We start from the raw sequence: 23105 nt of genomic DNA, 5'->3' as shown, positions 1-23105 counted from the left end.
CATATGTTTAACATGTTTTATATAATAATAAAATTACTAATTGTACATATCTGTACAATGCACAGTTTGATGGAAATCAGTCAGTGACACTAATTTGTATTGTTTAATAATCTATTATCTCATAGACTATTTAAATAGAATAAAAGATAAGTATCCAAGCAAACATAAAATAAAACTAATAATTCCTATTTTAAATAAATTATATACTATTGTTTACTATCATTATTGAAATCGCTGAAATTGTCATATGTCGTTCTCATGCATAGTTTTGAGTATATTATAAAAAAAATACGCTTAAATAATTAGTATTAATTGTATGAGAAAAAATACTAATGTTTTTACTTCATCCTATTTTTTTTTTAATTTCTAACTAAATCAGCAAAAAATTAGTAAACCAATAATTGAGCTGAAATACCTTTGCAGTAGTTGACTTTTTATTTTTATTATTTATTGCTGGAAAAAAATAAGATTTTTCGCAAATCTAATGTAAAAATAAACATCTCTCGTTATATCTAAAATAGATCAATTCAGTAAAGTTCTTTCTAAGTTCTATATAACTGTATGTGAATATGGAAAGAAAAATATGTTGTCTGAACAAGATCATTTATTTAGTTTAAGTTCGCTAAATGCGCCAAATCTTTAAGAAAATATATAAACAAAACAACGACAATTACAAAAGTTCTCGTTACTTGATCAATAAAGGCACTCTCCCTAACTTTCAATTACAACAACCATAAAATGTCCCACAATGTATATAACGAAATAAATAATTATTAATAGATGTGCGTTTCTTAATTAACATAATAATTTAAAGCATAACGTAGAGAGAGATTGAGACACAAATAAAAATACCTCCAAATTTTATTTTCGCTGACGTAGACCCCTTGTAGGTTGTCATAGACCACTGTGGGGTCGATATAGACCATTTTGGGAATCACTGATCTAATTAGAAATCAAGAAAGTACAAGATAGGCAACTTGTTATACGTGACTATAGTGTTGCGGAAAAAGTGCGCTTTTGTTTGTACGTTTGCATAAGATGATGGGATGTTGTTACCAACCGATTAAAGTGACAGCTGTTATTGTTTTTTGTGTGTGTGTATGTGTGTGTTGTTGTCGCGCGAGCGTATGTGTGCGTACGTGTGCGTGTGTATGTGTGTGTTTGTGTGTGAATCTGGTGCATTTGCAATCCGATCAGTTGGTGTGTCTGTGTGTGTTTTAATAAAGAGAGACGTTGATTAAAAATGGTGGATGTTTGTCATTAAATCATCTCGCCATCTGATTGGAAATATGCGCTCAGGTTATTCGCGTGTGGTTTAGAATTTTCGTGCTGCTGCGAGGTGAAATGGTCGGCCCGTGCTGAATCGCCCGTGCTGGTTCTTTCTATATTAAGGCAAAATGTGCGATGCGTGCTCCGATTTCTTGCAGTTACTATTATCTTGTAAGTTTTGTATGGAACCGATTTGTTGCACACACACACTCATACATATGTATATACATACATGCATGCATATATGCACTCGAAGAGGAAGATACCGGCGCGGACTTTGCAAAACGAATTTGCCATCTGCAATTTACTCAATTTCCATTGAGTTTTTCATCAGCTGGATATGTAACACACACACACAGAATGCATTAGCCTCTATCCTCTATTTCTGGATGCATTGAAACAAACAAAAATAACAGTCATGTCCCATTCATTACAAATAACTTCAACCTTTCCTTTGTTTCTCTCCAAACTTATTTGATTTATATACATTTATTTTGTGATTGTTTTAAAAACAAATGAGCCATTATTTTTTTTTGTATAAACAACTTGCATTTATTTCCAGATGAAACTAAAGTCTCGAGAGAGCCCATTGAGCTACCCGTGTTGAGCAAACAGGACATAGCAGTTCTGCTGCTTTACATACAAACATGGCCAACAAGGTATATTAATCAATCAATTAAATTATTGACATTAAAAAAAAACAATTAACTAAAAAAGTAAACAAATATGTTTTTGATGAATCTTAACAATTGTCATAAGTAATATTTGTTTAAGCAATTTGGAGCGACATATGAAATTTTATGTTTATTGTTTTGCAGGCAATGCATGTGCTGCTACAGAGATCCGAAAAACCTGGAGAGATTCAGCATAATAACGCAGGGTGTTATATACGTTTCGGTGTGTCAGCTGAAGGCGTTGAGCGAGAGTGAGGTGCAGAAGCAGACGAAGAGCGACGATGAGAGTGGAAAATCTCAGCCGGCGCCGCCTCTGGACGAGGAAGCCGTATCGAAGATACAGGAACGTGATAAGCTGCTCATTCTCGTCTCGAAGATATTCCTGCTGAATTTTCCGCTGTACGTTGCGTTCAAGCACACCATTCAGGCGAAACTCGACGATCTGACGCAGCAGGAGATCCAAGCTCTAAATCTGTTCTGCGATCTACACGATTCGGAGATTCCGATTTACTTGCTCAGGAACGTCAGCCTGTTTTGCAAGACCGGTGGGTTGCATGCCATGACGTCGTGCTTCACTCAACTTACGCCCGAAGCTCTACCAGTTTCAACGGCGCATGCTATGATCTCTGTAGGTGAGTTATTCTTTGGTCTAATCCAGTGTTTGGATCTGTGAAAAGAATAGAATATAATGATGCTGATTGTCATGAAGAAAATAATGTTCTTTTCCTCAGAAAATTATGAATATGTTTAATGATATTTAGCGAATTGATCAACATTTAATCATACTTGAGTTTTTGTACAAATATAAAGACACTCTAGTGAAACGGAGATAATTTTGTACGCGAATTACAGCCGTACGGATAAATCCACAGTAATATATGAATACTTGCTACATTCCCCAAACATTCAGCTTTAATATGCATCTTTTGGATTCATTCTATGCATTATAGTTTTCGAGAAAATCAATGAAATGTGAAAACACTGCTTTTTCGAGCATTTTTTAAACTTTGAACGCGAATTACAATTCCCCAAACATTCAGCTTTAATATGCATCTTTTGGATTCATTCTATTTATTATAGTTTTGGAGAAAATCAATGAAATGTGAAAACATAGTCCTAACAGAGCACAGATTCATATAAAACATAACAGAAATAAGTTTCGTATTTGATAGCTATTTTGGAGGGAAAATTTAAGGACAAACTTAAGAAATAGAAAGTTATTTTATTTGAGAAAAATTATATTTATTTTTTCTAGGTTCATTCAAAGAATAATAATGTTTATCTGTGGTAATTCGGGTACGTTAACGCTCGGAAATTGAAAAACAAGGATAATACAAACATTGTTTTTATTTACTTTTTTTATGTATTGATATTCAAAACACATTTTTGATAATTGTAATATGTAATTTTTGATTGTTTTCCTTTTAAATTTATTTGCGGATTTGCAGATAATTTAATTGTTTAATTTATAAAATAAACAAATTGATTTATATCAGCGTCTCACTGATATAAATCAAATCATAACAAAAATTATATTAAACGTTGCTATTTACCATAGGTCTTTTCGCTCAAAGTTCTATTATTTTTCAAGATTTTTCTATTTTATTTCTGCTCAGGAAATAAGTTTTTTTTTAATTGATCGTTATGACTTATATTTCATCATTAGAATTTACTTAAAAATGCAACAGTAATTTATGTTTTGGAAGATAAAGAAAGGAACAAATTTACATATACAACAAAATAAACAAACGTAAACGTTAAAGGAACTAAAATATAATGTTTGTTTAGGAATATTTATTTTGGTGAATATGTATATTCATGTTGATTTGTTGTTTTTTCCTTTTAGTTTGCAACTTAAAGCTATGGATGAACTTTAAGAGTATGATGTCTCTACTAGTTCCATTGAGGTCTTGCGTTTTACGTTACATGTGCAAATTATCGGATCAAGATCTACGTACTCCGACGATAAAAAGCATGGCTGGTAAGTTATTTGTCTATTTTATTTGTAACACACTTCATAAAAGAAAATTATTGTATCTTAACTTTTGTAGTTAAGATATTGCAATGAACATAATCGAACAAATCAAACATTGACCATCAATGATGCTCATAATTCTGGAAGAAAATTCTGTAGAAAAACATACCGTCCGGTCTGTTATCAATTTTTCTGCGACCCCCAAGTATTTTTCGCGAGAATCACTGATCTAGAGTACAGGGCTCATCAATTTACGTCTCTATATGAATAAATGCGACATTTTCATTATTATTTCTGATCTGGTACAATGATCTAAATCAATAAGACTTCGTTTTTATTTAATTATATTTTAATGTTTAAAGCTCAACGGGCTTTATTATTTAGTTGGAATCATTATTTTTTTTAAGTCACTAAACTCAATATATTGAATCTCGCGAACCACTAAATTCAAAATTTATAATCCCGCTGCCCACCGATTGGTGATCTCTGTACTAACAGGGCATGGTCATACTTTTACAAACATTCTAAACATTACTAATATGTACGTTTTCTCTTATGATCTATAGCAGTGCTTCGCAAATCTACTAAGTTTGCGCACCAACGGGCTGTAGTATATAATAGGGTTCCATTTGAAATGTTTCATTCCATTAAAAATATACGTTTCTGATGTAATTTTCATGCGAATATAAATTGTTTTGATTATAGATTTTATGTGGAATGCAATTAAAGATCCATTAGATACACCAATGGCATTTGATTTGGATGGTTTAGATTTGGCATTCAAGTATTTCACGTCTAGTACGCTCACGATGCGATTGGCCGGCATCACGCAGATCAACAACCAGATCGGCGTATTGGCCGAACTCTGTGTAGGAGAGGGTCTTCCGGAAGCAGAAGCAGCCCCTCGACACATGGCCGATTGGCTCATCAGTAACAATATTATTTCTCATATATTCGGTCCAAATTTACATGTAGAGGTAATATTTAAAGACGCGTTGCACACGTACCTTTAACGCTTAACAAATCAACGAAGGAAATCGATGCCGATAACGTTACATATTCTTAACTTGTTATTTGTAGGTTATTAAACAGAGTCATATTATTTTAAATTTCTTGGCGATGGAAGGTCGCATAATGTGCGAACATATGGACATCATCTGGGCGGCGGCACAGTTGAAGCACTGCGCGAAACCCGTTCATGATTTGCTTCCCGGATTGGTGAAACATCTTTCGTCGCCGCCGGCCTTGCATCTTTACAGTTTACTAGTTAAATTGGAACCTAAAGATCACACCGAACAGGTACGAAATTATTGAAATTATCACTCATTCCACTACAATCTATTTTTGTTTTTGCAGACCCTCTATTTGGCATCAGCGTTGATAAAATTTATATGGACTCGAGGTGGAGCAGGGGCGGAAACGGGATTGATCAGTTTGGCGGCTTCAGCTGCTGGTATAGCGTTACATAAATGTGCTAGTTCATCAGAAAACAGTGTCAGTTTAGATCCCAGCAATTCTGAAGAGGACCACCCGGACAGCGGACATTCGGAGAGCCACAAATCCGACAGCGAGGATATCGATGGGGTGGAGATTGATGAGGATATTGCGGTGGATAGCAGCGAAGGACCAACGCCATGTAAGATGCCCAGGAAGCAGACCTGCAACGTCGTCGTGGAAGAGGCTGGAAGCAGCAGCGACAACCTCGACTCCGCCAAAAGAAAGGCCAAAGACAAGATGAACAGCGGTGGATCTATTAGAGCTAAGCCCGAAAAGAGGCAAATGTAACACTATATTTTAACATTTTCAATTTTCTTTAAATATTAATCATTGGTTTTCAGAAGTTCTGTGCGCAAAAAGCTATTAAACAGTTCTAATGAGATGCCCGAAGGTATTGAGACAATCGCATCCAGTAGTTCGCAAGACGAAATTGAAGGAACTGATGCGTCCAAGTTTCGGAAGAGGAGAAAAATGTTAAGAAAAAATAGGGTTAAAAAGATAAGAGGTAAAAAAGTTAATTGGTAGTGTAAAAAAAGAACCGCGAGTGGTAATATAATTATAATTGAATATATTTTTAGAATCATTAGAAAGTAATATAATATTGAATCTGGTTGTAATTTCAGATAAGCGTAGACCCGATGTTGCAGAAATTGAGACATTGAGCGATGCCGAAGCAGATAGCGATCAAGAAATCAAACGTGCTGCATTAAAGGAAGTTGCAAGTCTCATGATGCCAGCAGAAGTGAATAGTCTTGTGGATGCGTAAGTGACTATTCGCAATTAATGATATTTAATAGAATGTGTATATTTTATGCAGTGGATTGAAACAAGCTGTGTATTTAGAAGAAAGCTCCTCTTGCAGCGAATTGGGCAAAGAAGCTGCAGCGTTGGAGGCTCATGAAGGTCCATGTACTAATTCTTATCTCACGATTCATCCACGTTCTGCAAGGTATATTACAATGCTTGAACTATCCTTTAATACTGTTTTAACATTTGTAGTCACATGTTGGAACTTTTAAGCGGCGATGAAGCTGAAGTCGAGGGCGACGCTGATGGTAGCTACTCATCGAGAATGAGCAATAAATCAGAAAAGAACATGGCAGATTTTGATGGAGAAGATTCCGTTTGCGAGGAGGAACTTGCTCAACTTGCAGAGCAACAAGTATGTTACATTTAAATCACTTATATAACTACAGTTTGAACACTAAATAATATTATTTTGTTGAAACCAGGCTCAAATGAATTTGCACGCTCTGATAAGCCGAGCTTCGCCTGAAAAATCTCCGGTGCGTTTAGATCCTCGATTATCCGCTTGCTTCAAATTGGAAAATGTCTGTCAGCCAGGAAATACCCTTCTCTGGGATTTGCTGCAAGATAACAAAATTGGTCAGCTGGGGGAAGGTCTAGCATTGGAAGCGGAGAAAACGTTGTGCAATCTTCTTTGCTACAATACGGAGCGCATCATTCGTATGAAATTTATAGAAGGGTGTTTGCACAATTTAGCGAATAATACGTAAATATACCTTGTTAATCATTTATAACAAATTATATAAACTGATCTTGCTTTATCATTTCAGATCTGTGATAGTGTCGCTGCGTTTGCTACCAAAATTACTAACATCTTTTCAACAATTCAGAAACCTCGACATGCATCATGTAACTCATTGGGCGGAACGTCAGCATCACATGATGTCGCATTTCTTCAGCAACTTGAAAGCTTACACTGCAAATCCGGATAAGGTTGTGCATCTGTATTCGCATCAGATGGAGGTGCAGGTCCGATTACATTTCCTTTCGGCCGTTTTCTCACCGTTGGTTTCGCCCAGTAATTTCAAGTACATTCACAGGTGTATTTGGTTCATTTTGAACATCTTTCTAAATGTTTCTGATTCCAGATTGGTAATTGAACAAGTGGATACTTTGTGGGAATGCTTGGCGCACGACGCCGAATGTGCAGATGAACTCTTCAGTTGGTTACTGTCTCAAGCAAAGAGCACCGAACTGCATGCTCTGGGCATTGAAGCACTCAAACGCTTGTATCTCGTCCACTTGCCAAGCTTATCACCGGAAACTTTCAGCATGACTTGCTTGAGTCTGTTCCAGCAACTTTGTAATTTGGCTAGAATAGCGACTGCTAATATGGACAGCAGTAGCCAAGACGGTTACATCCTCGGTATGGATCATATGTGGAAAATTGCGCTTAGAGCAAACAGCACAGGTATTTTAAATAATTAAAAGTATATAAGGTAATTATTATAGTTGATTTATACTTTGTAACGCAGATGTTAGTATGGCAGCTATACAATATTTGAACAGCTACTACATGGGACAGAATCTGCAACATGAAAGTCAATTTGTGACGCAATGTATGACGAATTTGGCCGCTGCTACCGAAGATTTGGTTAATGCGAAATCTCCAGGATCCGAAGAACCTCCTCTGCTGTGCATTCAAAGAGCTTTGTTGTTACTGAAAACACATATGGAGACGTTCAGGAGAAGGTATAATAATTAATTAATAAACTTTACATATTTTAGTCTAATACTAATAAATATTTCTCTAGGTATGCCTATCATCTGAGGAGATGGGCTTTAGAAGGCAAAGGTATTGGAAGTCACGCTTCTTTAGGTGATCGAACATCCACACCAATTAGATTGGTTATTCAACCAGCTGGAATGTCTGAAAGGTGCTTATTGGAATTACTTGGATCCGATTACGTGGCGGATCTTAGAGCAGAAATAGCAAAATGGTGGGAAGATCTTTGTAATGTGAGTGAATTCTCCAATTTATTCCATATTAACGCAAACTAAAATATTTCGTCAATTTTGTTATTTTCGCAGCTAAAAAGATCCGAATCGGAAAACGCCGCCAATTCGCTTAGCGATAATCCGATTCGTATTATTACGCAAGGACAAGAGTTAACAACAGATTGCGATGAGAAGACGTTAGCCGAAATGGGCTTCAAGGAGAATCAAGTATGCGCTTCTTTCTTCTTTCCGAACATTATTCTTACTTATGAACATTATTTCAGATGGTGTACATATCAATGGGGGTTTCAAGAAACATGAAGAAACGCGACTGCATGGATTCCCCGTCATTGCAGCCGTCGCCACCACGCGAATCTATCCCAACTCTGCTACTCTTAAGACCAAAATATTTCGAGCAATTGTTCAATTTAATGCACACACTGAGTTCAATGAAAACACAAGTCAAGGGTGGCGTAAGTATAGCGTAGCGTTACGTATTCTATTCTTGTTTATTATTTTACATATAGACTTTTGATCTAAAAACGAACGGCGTCAGGAAATAAGAAATTTCACTTTCTAAAAGACTGGTTATTTTTTTTTTATGTTCCAGTAAATTACATTGAATTTAGAATGTAAATACTGTTTTTAGCACCAAATACCGCACACGAAAGCCCAAGTTTTGAGCAGACGAGTATGGGAGATATTGAGCCTGCTGCCCACCAATCCCACTCTCCTTCGAGGTTTCCAAAAGCTGGACACGCCATTGCAGGACCTTCTAGATCCTTCCAGCGCGCAGAAATTGATGTACAGTCTTTATATTGTCGAATCGCTCAGCGTGAAATCCACTCCGAAATCGGGAGATGGACCGCAGGAGCCGTGGAATCGTTTCTTTATACAGCATGGCGGTCTTAGACACATCTTTGATATTTTTATGTCAGGTAAGATTGAAAGTAAGTCTTTATAAATAAAAAAATACAATAATTCCTCGCCTATTTTATCGTATATTAGTTTTCATCGCATTTTTTTAAATTTATTGTATTTGTTTGATTAATTCAAAGTATTGTAACTATTATGTATAATTTAATTTTTATATAATTATAGGTGTGTTGCAAAGATCGGGAGGAGACGGCAGCGAATGGCAGCAAGATTGCTTGGCTTCTCTTTTAAAGCTGTTATGTCAGCTGGGCGTAGAGCAGTTGCCGCACGAAACCAGACCTAGCAGGACTGAGAAAATCATTATACCTAGCTTGAATGAAAGTATGTTAGCTATGTTGGATGTTAAAACAGCGATGCCTCAATTAACTAGCATACTAGAAGAAGCGTCACTGCCGCGCGATCCAAATCATTATAAAACAGGCTTCTGGGGTCGCGCTCAGGTAATTATCTTGCAAGAATAATCATTACATACTAATGATAAAATACTTTTAGGTGATTCATTACGCAATGGCGCTCCTAGTTTCATGGTTACATTGTCGAGAGGAAGTGAGGGAAGCTCTGTTCAAGACTCCAAACTTTTCGTCATGGTTACAGCGATTGGTACTGGAAGATCCTGAGCCGTCGGTCAGAAGGGAAGTCTGTTCAGCTCTATACAGATTATGCTTAGGTGTATCGGCCAATGTAAACAGCGATTCTATGGACAACGGATTAGTTGCTCCGATGCTTGCTCAGTTGCTCACATACATGGATAAAGCAGAAGGCATGCGTCCTCAGAAATTTGAAGTAAACATTTAATTATTGCATAAAATTACGATTAAACTCTAATCTTTTCAGGTAATACAAGCACCGGAGGAAGGAAAAGAACCTTACGGCCCTGCGTGCCGCGATTATTTCTGGTTGGTCTCTAGACTTGTCGATAGTTTGCCGAGTGAGTTTATCAAAGGTAATCTCTGGTTATATTAATTCAATCAATAATATCGACAATTTTTCTTGCAGAAAGTTTAGAAGATCCGCAGAATTCCGTAATTGATGTGAACGGTTTAACCGATTCTATTGCCAGATCAATACTATCACGGGAATTCTTAGAAACGAGACATAGAACTGTCGATGATGACGGATTGGTGGGATTGTTAAATCTATTAACAAACTTGATCAAACACAAACCGCCGTTTCAAACCAGCAAGCAAGGGCAGGAATTGCTTTGCGAAGTAATTACTAAATTACATATAGTTTACAAATTAGAATGATGATAATAATTATTTCTTTTTAGATATTCAATTTCCTGTTTGCATTGCCGAGTCCTAAACTGAGACACGTTCCCAAATGCAAGAGCGCTCGCTCCCGTACCGCTGCATTCGATTTGTTGGTGGATTTAGTTAAAGGAGCTCCTGAAAACTACGATATGTTGCACAAGAAACTACTGAAGCAACATCAACCTGGTAAGGGTTTAATTATTTAATTTTAATTATTATTGCTTATTTATAATTATTAGGACCGAACTCGCCATATCCTTGGGATTATTGGCCGCACGAAGATGGTCGTTCCGAGTGTGGATATGTAGGACTTACCAATCTGGGTGCTACATGTTACATGGCCAGTTGCATGCAACATCTTTACATGATGCCTCAGGCTAGAGCATCCATCCTTGCTGCAGATACGTTGCACTCCAAACACGAATCGACGTTAAAGGAATTGCAGCGAATGTTTGCATATTTGATGGTACATCTATTCAATCCGCGTTGCTTATTTATTTATTCTATGTTTGTTGTTTTTTATTTAGGAAAGTGAACGCAAAGCCTATAATCCAAGAAGTTTCTGCAAGGTGTATACGATGGATCATCAGCCATTGAACACTGCAGAGCAAAAGGACATGGCAGAGTTTTTCATAGATCTCGTAAGCAAACTTGAGGAAATGACGCCGGCGCTGAAAACGGTCGTTAAAAATTTGTTTTGCGGTGTACTAAGTAATAATGTAGTTTCATTGGTACGTAGTTTATTAGAATGATGTGTAAAGTATAATTAATAATGTATTTCGTGTTTCAGGATTGCGATCACGTTAGCAGAACATTAGAAGAATTTTACACTGTCCGATGTCAAGTTGCAGATATGAGGAATCTATATGAATCTCTGGATGAAGTCACTGTTAAGGACACTTTGGAGGGTGACAATATGTATACATGTTCACAATGTGGGAAAAAAGTCAGAGCCGAAAAGCGGTTAGTTACTTTATTTTCAAAGTTATTTGGATGGGATAATTTACGTATTTGCAATTTTCAGGGCTTGTTTCAAGAAGCTTCCTCATATCCTTTGCTTCAATACCATGCGATACACGTTTAATATGCTAACGATGCTCAAAGAAAAAGTAAATACACACTTTTCTTTTCCTCTGAGGTTGAATATGGCCGGATACGTTGAAAAGCAATTGATGCCGCAACACTATCAAGGTAAAAATAATATACTTCTAGAATATTATATTTTTTCTTGCCAAATTCGGAATGCTATTAAACAAATTTTAACAAAAAAAAATCTGTTTAACAGAGGACAAATTGAAAAGTGAACCGGAACAAGAACAATATGAATATGATCTAATCGGTGTGACTGTGCACACTGGAACAGCGGATGGAGGTCACTATTACAGCTTCATTAAAGATAGAACTGCCGGTGCTAGAGATAAATGGTTTCTATTCAATGATGCTGAAGTGAAACCTTTCGATCCCAATCAGATTGCAGCAGAATGTTTTGGTGGAGAGATGACAGTATGTAGAAAAATACTTGAGATGTCCATATATTATTAAGTAATTTATTTTTTTTAGAGTAAGACCTATGATAGTGTAACTGATAAGTTTATGGACTTCAGTTTTGAGAAGACGAACAGTGCATATATGTTGTTCTACGAACGGTGTCCACTCGTTCCAACAGAAAGCTCGGAATGCACATCCACGATGTTGGATGCATCCGGAGAAAATAATCTGCAATCGCCGTGCTCTCCAACGCCGAGCACTACTTTCGAATTGAGCAAAGAACTGGAAGATTGGATCTGGCAAGATAACATGCATTTTATTCAAGACAAGAATATCTTTGAACACACATATTTCAAGTAAATATTATTATTTATATTAATATTTTAATTATTGTTTCGATCTGTTTTTAGCTTCATGTGGCAAATTTGTGGATACATTCCCCAAACCATAATGCCTATTAAACCGGACATCACGCAACGAGCTGCCGAACTTTCGACCTCGTTCTTCATCGAAACATTTATACACGCTAAAGAAAAGCCGACGATGGTCCAATGGGTCGAACTAGTTACTAAACAGTTCAATGCTTGTCAAGAGGCGTGCGTGTGGTTCTTAGAACATATGGTTCGCGACACTTGGTGGCCGGTCCAGGTGCTTCTCAAGTGTCCGAACCAAATGGTCAGGCAGATGTTTCAGAGACTGTGCATACATGTGATTCAAAGGCTGAAGTGAGTATCACCATTCCATTTAATTTGTTGACCTGACCCATTGTTATTTATTAGGCAAAGTCACTCCAGCCTTTACCTGCTAGTCGATGAAGATTTATCTGCGGATTCGTCGCAAGCAACGGACGATGAGAATGTCAATATAGAACCCAGCCGCATAGGAAACGCCTCTTGCGTCACTAAATTTGTAAAGACGCTTCTGTCCTTAGTAAGTGTATGTTGAAAATAATGATTCATTCAAGCCAACCAATCTCCAATCCTCCAGCAATATTTAAGTTTCGATTCATTTTAGATGGAGCATGGAGCTAAGGCTCATCTCAAGCATCTTACCGAATTCTTCGGATTTCTATACGAATTTAGTAGAATGGGCGAGGACGAATCAAAGTTCTTGTTAACTGTGGGCGCCATCCACACCATGGTGGATTTCTATTTAGGCCACAAAGTTAATGATTTTGTAAGCGTTTCAAATTAATTGTATTATCAACACTGAATTACATAATGTTATTAGGTCGATGTTAGTGAAGGGGAGGAAGAGGAAGAAGTTGTAACTTTGCCTACCGATAAGTACAAACCCGCGTCTCTAGATAAGATGATAACGCTTATTGCGTCTCTGGTCGAGAAAAGCAGAGACTCAGATTTAAGACTGAAACTTAGTATTAAAGATTATAACGCGGTTGCCGGCGGCAAGGTAAGTTCTGCATCTGATGCGACGATTTTAGTATATTAAAGCTTTACATTCACAGGGATTCCCGTTCCTATATCAACAAATCAAAGATAACATTAACCTTCAACAGACTAGAAACTTGATTCACTCCCTATGTCGCGGCAATGAACGTTTAGCAACGTCCATTATAGGAATGCTGTCGCAGGCTATCAGCAGGAATTCTGACGTATGTTTTTAATTGCATTTAACAAAACAATCTGATTAACTTTTTGTTTTCAGTCGTGTCAGCCTTTTTTCAAACTGCTGACATTGTTGACTGAAGGAGGTAATCAGAGTGCCGCTGGTCCTTCAGGATTACCTTGCTTCACGCAGCTGGTTTTGCAGCGTGTTTGGGAAGCGGCCGAGTGCTGTCCCCATTCCGCGCTGGATTGGTTGGCTTTACAGGTCACCAGGAGTAGGCTCGTCCACCAATGGGTGTTGACCTCACTTGATTCTTGGTTAGAACACTTTTTAATTGCTCACGGAAATCAACGTGTTAGAAATGGTATAGTAGATGCTCACCGTAAAGTTACTTTTAATATAATTTAAAAATTTATGTTGTAGCTGCGGGATTCCTGCTGGTATCTTTAGTACCGAGCACGCAGTTCAGGCAGGGATTTCGTGCCACCCATCGATTACACAGGGAACTGTCGCTCTCGCCTGAGGCAATGAACATCTTACATCAAATTTACACAGCTCTGCTGAGGTTACTATCTCCAGCAAAGCACTACACAGATATGCAACAACACGGAACAATGAAACTCACCACTTACTTTGCTCTACTTGTGTACTGCTGCATTACACGCACTGAGAAATTAATGGTAAGTAATTCAAAAAAATAATTATGAAATCTAGTTTGATTTTTTTAAAAATATTCAAACAAAGCTACATTTTAATCATAATATGATATAATAAGAATTCAATTAATTTCAGTTTGGTCAATATTTTCTGCATTTGTGGCATCTGTTCCACCCGAAACTATCGGAGCCGTCCATACCTGCACACCACAATAAGCAAGCACTTTTGGCATTTTGGAACCACGTATGCACGGATTGTCCCGAGAACGTGCAGTTGATGCTGCAGAATGCGCACGTAACTAAGAACATTGCGTTCAATTATATTTTGTAAGTATTTTGCAGCAATCAGCAAACAGTTTGAAGCCTATCACTGATTTAGTTGTCCGTCTTTCAGAGCCGATCACGACGATCAAGATATTGTAGTGTACAACAGAGCGATGCTACCGGCATATTACAGCCTCCTTCGTATGATGTGTCAATTGTCAAGGATATTCACGAGGCAATTGGCGCAGCATCAAAATCTCCAATGGGCGTTTAAGAACATTACACCGCATCCGTCCCAATATCCGACGGTCAGTACAATCAATTAATTTAATGAATTAATTAGTAACATGTATAAATATTCTAATTGCAGGCTGTCGAAGAACTGTTCAAACTTATGCAACTGATGGTTATGAAGAATCAGGAGTGTTCTGAGACGGATCAAAGGGAGATTTGCAGCTTTAGGCGTACAACTTTAACAACTTACTTACAAGTAAGTCAAAGATCATCTTTCGTAATAATTGTAATGTTTATACTGGGTGATTTCAGTGTTTAGATGGTAGAACGAGTTGGGCAACCTTGATTTCGGCTTTTAGGATATTGGTCGAATCGAACGATGATAAACTTTACGTGGTATACAACGGAGGTCTTCAAATTGTATTTGAGGTTCGTAGTAATTTCTTCTGCTCGTTTATTGGTAAATTCTATAAGTAAATGTTTGATTGCAGTCGTTCCAAAATTTACACGTAATGTTGCACGAAGCTACTGCATGTCACGTTTCCGGCGAACTACTGGAGGTCCTTGCGATAATGTTGGAGTTGACGCGTTGCGTACGTATGTATCGTGATACCAAAGACGCTCGTGGTATTTTATTGGCATGCAAAGATTGGATAGAAGTTCTAAGAAAGCTGGCCTCTCTTTTGAATACATACAATCCACCTGATATGAGGACTTATTGCATTGGTAATTTTTGGTGTGCTGTACGCGAATTGATTTATTAATTTCAATGAATGTTTTAGAAATATTGAAGGAATTTGTATTGGTGATGCCTAGCGAGGTAATGCAGATTTTGGTACCGCTTCTTTCGCATTGTCACTCGGCTTTCCAAGATAGTCACGATGCCGTCCCATTGGGTCCTTACTTCCCGAAGCGAGGACACACTGTGCCGAACGTCTCGGGAAAAGGCATTTCCCGACCAATCAGACCAATGGTTCAGATGACCGTACCGCAAAATCAACTGGAGAGCAGTCGAGTAAGTTTATGATTAGAGTATTTTTTTTTAACTAGAAAGTTCAATATTTCTTTTCGTAGGGCGTTGATTCGGAGTATGACGAATCTTTGGATAAATTTTATACGCCATACCATGAGTTCATCGATATGCTCTGCCGGCTGGCAGTGAACTCCGAGAGTCTTTCGGACGTGATGGTTACGCTAAGTGCGATGGTCGGGTTCGAGGCTGTCCCATTGCACTCCACCTTCTTTCCAAAATTATGGCTGGATGTACTTCGCGTACAGGTATCTCGTCAAACTAAATCTTTCAATTATTATTTGTTAATCTATTTTTATTTCAGCACGTGGATCGAAAATATATAAGTATGCTAACGTCCTGCAATTATTTCGTCGATTATATAGACTCCGTGTTGTTGGATGAAAGAACTGCTTTGACTGTTGATGTGATATACGAATTTTTGACAACATTTTTCCCTAAGGTATGCAGTTATTACAGATATTATTTAAATGATGTTATTTAACAAGAATGTGTTAAGGTTTCTGCGCACGTTCTATCCGAACAAACCTTGAATATGATCGACAACACTGTGGTATCGTTGAGTGAGCAAGTTGGCTCGATGGACGTGAGGAAGACGGCCAGGCGTCTTGCTGGAGATCTTCGAGCTCTGATCCTCGTCTACAACAGTCCTGAAGCTGTTCCACCGAACTTACTTGTTGGAACTTTGAAACAGCTGCTGAAGAATGTGGAAGCGGAAATTGCGAAAATTAAACCAAAAGGTAATGAATGTTGTAATATTTAGCATATTAACTATCTTAATATCGCTTTTTGCAGAAGAATCGAAAAGCGCTCCTCCAGGAAATACGGACGACTGTGATGATGCGAAACCTAGTACTTCAAAGGGCACGGGTTCGGTGGAAAGCAAGGAGGTTGGCGTTAGTGGTAGCAGCAGTAGTAGCGGCGTTACGAACACCGAATCTAAGAATGAGAGTGACACGGAAGTGCACCATGCCGGGGATGGCTGCGACGACGACAAATCCAAAGTTCCGCTGAGAAATCTGAAGCTGCTTGAAACAACGATAAACGAATTACTGGTGATCGTGGAGAAGCAGGCCTGAACGTGTACATTTACTCTCTCCTCGTCGCCAATCGTCCCCCAATCCTCGTTTTTTTTTTATAACTATATAAAATATATATATGTATATTTGCCGTTGTTGACCAATATGTGTGTTCACTACTTGTTGGCTTCCTGATGATGATGTCTAGGAGCGTATTAAAAAAAAAGAATTATTTATATTATTTTCTCTGTTTATTGTAAAAAGCTTTTTTTTTATTGATCTACTACAATTACCAATGCGTTTATATAATTGTTTTTTTTCTCTCTCTCACTCTCTCTCTTTCTCTCCATCATCTTCTATACTTTAATTTTTCGTTCTTCAATCTCAAAATGTAGCAGGGTAATATTTCCTTTAAGTTTCTTTATTCTTCTATTATAAATTTATGTATGTACGAGGCATGTTTTCGCATATTTTGTACATTTTTTTTTTAGTCATTAAAATGTAAACCAAAAGAATTGTTTTTCGTTGAGCAAAGGAAGGAAAGAAGTAATAAGAATAATAATGAGGAGGATTCACGTATTTTGAGACTATTCTTTGTATTTCTATTTCATTATTTAAGACTGTTAATAATAAATTATCTCTTTTTTTTTAATCATACTCTAATCTGTTTTCGTACGTCTTTACTTACCTAATTTTTGTTGTTTATTTTTTTTCAAATAATATTACTATTATTATACGGATATTCCTGAGTCAGATAGTTGTCATGTTTCAATGTATAGAATACAATGTTACTTTCTTCTCGACTTATATAAATAATATAACCTAATAAAAACAGAACAAAAATAAAGTCTATTACTTCTTTGTGGTTGGTTTTCATTTTCTTTTAAATCGTATTTATTTATTTAAAAACATTTCTCTTTTTTTTTTGTTGTTTTTTACAGAATACATACATCTTTACAACGCTGTTATCATCGAATCCAATTAATTATTTTATTTAATAAGAGAAAAAATTGCATGAAAAATGTAATTTGTGCGTCAAATGATTTCTTTTTGTTTTGATCTAATCATTTAAATTGAGAAACGAAGCAAGAAGCCGTTTATTTGTGTATAATTTGAGATGAGGAAAAATTAGTCGTATAAACTAAATATAATATGCACATTTGAATTACTTACTTACTCACCATAGAAAAATAAAATATTTATTTTGATGCAGACATTCAAATAACAATATCTCAATATCGGAATTAACGAAAAGATTTCTAATTCAAATCGACCTTTGAAACTGAAATAACAGCAACCATCGTATGATGTTTCAAGTGCATTAATAAAATTATGTTTTCTTATCTTAAGGTTTGGATGTCCCATATTGAGATTAATTAAAACATTTATATATTTACATAAACATTAATTTAACAATCCTTTTTACGTGTGTATTATATACAAACAAGAAAAACGTAAATATAGAAGATAGTGAGTAAGTTATATAAGTTATAAGAACGAACAATTTGCAGTGAATTTGCATGCACCCAATTTAATTTAATTAAGGGTGGTGATTCATCGAATCCAATAATAATCGTCAATAATGAAAATTGAGTAAAATGTGCTTAATTATTTGGACATAATATGCATTATTTAAAAATACCATAAAAATTTATAGAGAGCCTCTCTTAAAATTGTATGGCGGCGATGCAAAAAAAAAAAGGAAACGAACTGTAGTAGGAATGACCAGAAACAGTGTTTGTTTCATATTTGGTATAGTAAAATCAGTCGTAAATTAAACAGAAATATGAAGAATAAATAGGATATTTTTATGTTGGTTTCATGCAGCTTATGAAACACTCAATTCTTTGTTTTGCAAGGACATATTTTGGCACACTTTGCGAACATCGGAGTTCACGTTCATTCGTTCTTGGTTTCGCGCAGACCTTCACTATGGATGGTGCGGCCGGTCATTTTCAGTAAAGCTTTGTTCTCCACTTGGTTGTCGAGGATGCTGCGCTCTTCACGGTCTGCCGGCGGTGGCGGCGGTTGACCCAAACCCCAAACCTCGAGATGCCTATAACTGAATTCCTTCACATGGGAGAGTTGCGTGTACGCTTTGTACGTTGTACAGGATTCGCTTGTATGACCGGATCCGTATTCCGAATCCAGCCAGAGACCGCAGTATCCGTGCTGACCACCCATCGCCTATAAAAAAAAAATAATCATTTAAATTTCTAGTCTTTGGAAATGTGACTTAAGATGAAAGAGATTTATAGAAAAGGTTGTTATGTATTGAATTGAATAATAAACATACCAGTCCATTGGGCATCGTCTGTTGATGCAGATTTAAGTACTGGAAATGTTGATTGTACCCTGTCGAGAAGAACATTCTCATGCGAGGAGCGAGGGTGAATAGAAAGCTGCTATCGTCGCCGAAGAAATTCGGCCCTAAACTCCAGTTGCTCGGTGCAAATCCACCGAACATGAAACCATTCTTATCTTCGATTATGAGAACGGATGGTCCTTGATTAACTATTCTGCCTGGAAGTACAATAATCATAAATTCAATATATATATTTTTTTTGTTTCTCAAAAATTATTACCTATTAAAGTAGAAAACGATTCACCATGAATCTCGGAGGAAAACAGAAACCTCCATTCTAATTGGTACTGCTGCGGTAGATGCGCATTGATGAAGACGATTTGATTCAAATCCAGTATACTTGGATAGCTGGGTATCAGGTCTAAACCGCGACAATACGGCACCAAACTCCTGTCTTTGTCCGCTTCGACGATCGGAGCTTCCTCGCACGGATAATGCGCAACGTTGCTCTTCTCGGTCGAAGATGCTTGGACTTTTTCCCGATGCGAGATGCTGTACAGATGCTTGAATACGAATATGAAGAGCTGACCGAGAACCGTCGATCCTTGCAGCCACACTTCCAGCGAATGTCTTGTGATCAATTCGCCCGTTGCCAATTCATGGATCAAACTCTCGGCTAAACGTTGAACGTTTTGCGGCGATATGAAGCAACCGCGAGACTGCCAGCTTTTGAATTGCTTGGTATTGCTTAACCTTTGGATTTTTGTATATGACGAGACTATGCTCTCAACGTACTGCAAGTAAATAGAATTTAGTTATTGGATATGTATAATCTAAGTATGAAAGTAAGTAAGAAATTCCTAATTTTCTAGAACAAAAAAAATTTTTAGACAACATTGTCGTGTCATTTTCTGTACATTTTCTAGAAAATTAAAATAATGCTCTACTAATACATGCATATAACATGCATAAAAAAGAATAGTTTTACTTAATTTCTCGGAAACTAACAAATTGAAAATATGTATTGAAAATGATCATTAAAGAATAAACTGAAGATAATAGAATGAGCTATAAATTATTTTCTTAAAATTTGAAGACATTTAAAGCCTCGAAAAGCAATCTAATCTAATACATTTAGTAAATATATTGAATATTGTTGATAAAGAAAAAAACTACAGAGAATGAAGTAAAAGTAGGTTTTGGTCACGATTTTGTTTAATCAAAATTTAAATAAGGAGATTTTAACGTGTAAATTAAAGAAACTTACTTCTTTGACTAGTAAATAAGGAACATTCGAGTTATCTAAGTATGAAAGTAAGTAAGAAATTCCTAACATTGTTAACTGAATCAACATCCGAAAATATGGCATATTAAGATTCACCACTTAACATACCAACTAAATTAAATAGTAATTACTATTTTCTGTACATTTTATAGAAAATTAATGTAATGCTCCACTAGGTATGGTCAAAAGATGGTATAATAAATAATAGTTTTACTTAATTTCTCGGAAACTAACAAATTGAAAATATGTATTGAAAATGATTATTAAAGAATAAACTGCAGATAATAGAATGAGCTATATATTATTTTCGTAGTACAAACGATTTTCGCGTAGAAAGATTTCAAATTTGAAGACATTTAAAGCCTCGAAAAGCAATCTAATCTAATACATTTAGTAAATATATTGAATATTGTTGACAAAGAAAAAAACTACTAGTAAAAGTAATTTTTGATCACGATTTTGTTTAATCAACATTAAAATAATGAGATTTTAACGAAAGTGTAAATTGAAGAAACTTACTTCTTTGACTAGTAAATAAGGAACATTCGAGTTGTCGTTCTCCTGCCGACCGAGCGAAACCAGAAGAACTTTCAGTTTCTCGTCCACGGTTCCTCTCGTACAGTAAACGAACAATTCGGCGAATCTTTCCAGGTCCACGGCCTGCGTTCTCGCTTCTCCACTACCAAATAAATAATTGTGTATATATTGTGAAAGCCTCGCATCCATCTGGGGTCCCCATAGTTTCTAAAAGAAAAACAATAATTTCGATTCAACAAATTCGATGTCAGAAGAAAAATCTCTTTCTGCTTCAACACTTGTGCGTGTAATTATAAGAAGGTGGAAATTTTATTTGGATTTTATTCTAATTACAAAAATTATCGGTAATTTTAGGGGTTTCATTACATTATTACATTGCTAGAAGTATACCTAATTGTACATTACTTAATGAAGATGTTATTAATGTATGCTCCAAATACTACTCCAAACTGAACAAGTATGAGTGATTTATATATGATTTGACTACTGCGTGTACATTTTAAATCCCAGTAAGAATTGGGATTCTAAATATTTAAAAAAAAAAATGTTTTCCGGGATCTTTTGCTTTCTTTCTTAAGTAAAAGTGTATGTTTATTCTATTTTAGGCCGCAGTTCCTTTCCTACAAAAGTCGTCGCAAATCGAATCGGCGTAAAATGAACCCATATTTACAGTGAGGCAACTATAGTGTTTAGTTCTATATAAATGTTAAATGAGCAATTAACAAGCGCAAAAGGACGTTTACCTGTATATATCTGAAATAAACATTTTAGTATTATTTTCATGCAATTGTAGATCAATTTTGACTTATGTTATTATAACTCTTGTTGTTAAGCTCTTCTACTTGAAGAAACATTAATTAACATGAACAAACTGTAGTATTGACATGAATAATCAAAGAACTCTTGGTAATGAGCAATAAATAGAAAGTAGTCATCTATTAATAAATGTATTTAAATATACTATATTAATATTCAATGCAACGTTCTTAAAGTATAACGTGATTGACATACGCTGCCAATAACAGGTGTTTCTTCATAATAGATTACTTAACCTTTTACATAAATCATGATGGTGTTTTAATTTTGATATGTACACTTATAGTGTTACGAACTTTATTGGAAAATATTGTAATAACATATTTTCACGGCACACCAACAGAAAACCGCGGTCCACTTTTTTTTTTGCAATTTTCGCCTTATTGTTTAAAATATTATTTTTTTAAGGAAAAAAAAACATTAAGTGATCCACGGAATTCAATATTTTAAATTTAGTAGTCCATGAGTTCAAAAAGGTTGGCGACCGTTCCTTTAAGTTCAAAGGTTTAAAGGAAGAAATTCATAAATTCCTAGACCCAACACATTTCTAGACAACTGCATCAGACAACATTGTCTATTGAATCAACATTGGATGGTATGGATTATCAAGATTCATCCCTTTGCATACCAACAAAATTAAAAGAGTAATTTCTATAAAATTATAATAATGTTCCACTAGGCATGTTCAAAAGGTGGTACAAATGCGTGTCCCAGCGTCCCTCAAAGAGTTAAAGCAGTACCGGGGATCGTCTATATCACAAGCCCGACAACCGAAAGACCGTCTATTGAAATCCCGACTGTATTAAAATCCCGAGTGTATAGAAATCCCGACGTTAGAAATCCCGGTTGTATTAAAATCCCGACGCTTGAAATCCCGACTCTGTCAAAATCTCGACTACCATAATCAAAATCCCGACTATATCGAAATCCCTACTACCATAAAAATGTTGTTGTAGAAATTTATAATAATAAAAGACACTGTCAGGATTTCGATTTAGTCCGGATTTTGACATATTCGGGATTTCGATATAGTCGGGATTTCGATACACTCGGGATTTTGATATAGTCGGGATTTCGAATGTCATGATTTTAATATAGTCGAGATTTTGATACAGTCTGGATTTCGAAGGTCGTGATTTTAATATAGTCGAGATTTTGATACAGTCTGGATTTCGATATAGTCGGGATTTTTCGGATTCGACAGTCGATTGTTCGAGATTTTGATATAGTCGGGATTTCGAATGTCGTGATTTTAATATAGTCGAGATTTTGATACAGTCGGATTTCGATATACGTCGGAATTTTGATAACATTGATCGGGATTTTGATAAGTCGGGATTTCGAATGTCGTGATTTTAATATAGTCGAGATTTTGATACAGTCTGGATTTCGATACAGTCGGGTNTTTGATACAGTCGGGTTTCGATACAGTCTGGATTTCGATATGTCGTGATTTTGATACAGTCTGGATTTTCAACGTCGGGATTTCAATACAGTCTGGATTTCGATACTGTCGTGATTTTGATACAGTCAGAATTTTGATACGTCGGGATTTC

General features: G+C 36.2%; 2 protein-coding genes across 2 annotated transcripts; one reads left to right on the top strand and one right to left on the bottom strand.

Moving 5' to 3' along the window:
* The first annotated feature begins 1206 nt into the window (after positions 1 to 1206).
* LOC108556298 (ubiquitin carboxyl-terminal hydrolase 34) lies at positions 1207 to 16847 on the top strand. Its single transcript, XM_017912345.1, has 47 exons — positions 1207 to 1440; positions 1832 to 1928; positions 2088 to 2575; positions 3790 to 3924; positions 4624 to 4895; positions 4999 to 5217; positions 5275 to 5699; positions 5757 to 5920; positions 6039 to 6177; positions 6233 to 6364; positions 6415 to 6577; positions 6648 to 6928; positions 6993 to 7250; positions 7311 to 7633; positions 7698 to 7914; positions 7977 to 8181; positions 8254 to 8388; positions 8445 to 8633; positions 8810 to 9098; positions 9262 to 9536; positions 9589 to 9879; positions 9931 to 10039; positions 10093 to 10304; positions 10367 to 10535; positions 10589 to 10815; positions 10877 to 11080; positions 11140 to 11312; positions 11374 to 11540; positions 11635 to 11852; positions 11910 to 12193; positions 12248 to 12562; positions 12617 to 12767; positions 12852 to 13013; positions 13068 to 13247; positions 13303 to 13449; positions 13503 to 13767; positions 13827 to 14083; positions 14196 to 14386; positions 14454 to 14631; positions 14694 to 14813; positions 14870 to 14986; positions 15049 to 15283; positions 15340 to 15572; positions 15632 to 15835; positions 15892 to 16029; positions 16087 to 16327; positions 16383 to 16847. The coding sequence occupies exons 1-47, from the start codon at positions 1398 to 1400 to the stop codon at positions 16664 to 16666; spliced, it is 9921 nt and encodes a 3306-aa protein (XP_017767834.1). The 5' UTR covers positions 1207 to 1397; the 3' UTR covers positions 16667 to 16847.
* Positions 16848 to 16918: 71 nt separating this feature from the next.
* On the bottom strand, positions 16919 to 20940 carry LOC108556297 (TLD domain-containing protein 1; the record flags this gene model as incomplete). The annotated part of the gene is given in 4 exon segments (XM_017912344.1): positions 16919 to 18793; positions 18903 to 19129; positions 19192 to 19705; positions 20716 to 20940. Coding segments are annotated over 4 exon segments (1236 nt in total). The 3' UTR covers positions 16919 to 18505.
* Positions 20941 to 23105: the final 2165 nt, after the last annotated feature.

The sequence above is a fragment of the Nicrophorus vespilloides genome, unplaced genomic scaffold (assembly GCF_001412225.1).
Source record: "Nicrophorus vespilloides isolate i.1.1-1 unplaced genomic scaffold, Nicve_v1.0, whole genome shotgun sequence".
NCBI classification, from domain to species: domain Eukaryota; kingdom Metazoa; phylum Arthropoda; class Insecta; order Coleoptera; family Silphidae; genus Nicrophorus; species Nicrophorus vespilloides.
Note: the sequence above shows the minus strand (reverse complement) of the source record. Positions and strands in the feature narration are given on the sequence as shown.

Coding starts and splice junctions, on each gene's coding strand:
- LOC108556298 (XM_017912345.1), top strand. CDS start 1,398: ATGTGCGATGCGTGCTCCGATTTCTTGCAGTTACTATTATCTT. Junction 11,853..11,909: donor GTTTTGGTGGAGAGATGACA/GTATGTAGAAAA, acceptor TATTTTTTTTAG/AGTAAGACCTATGATAGTGT. Junction 13,248..13,302: donor ACGCGGTTGCCGGCGGCAAG/GTAAGTTCTGCA, acceptor TTACATTCACAG/GGATTCCCGTTCCTATATCA.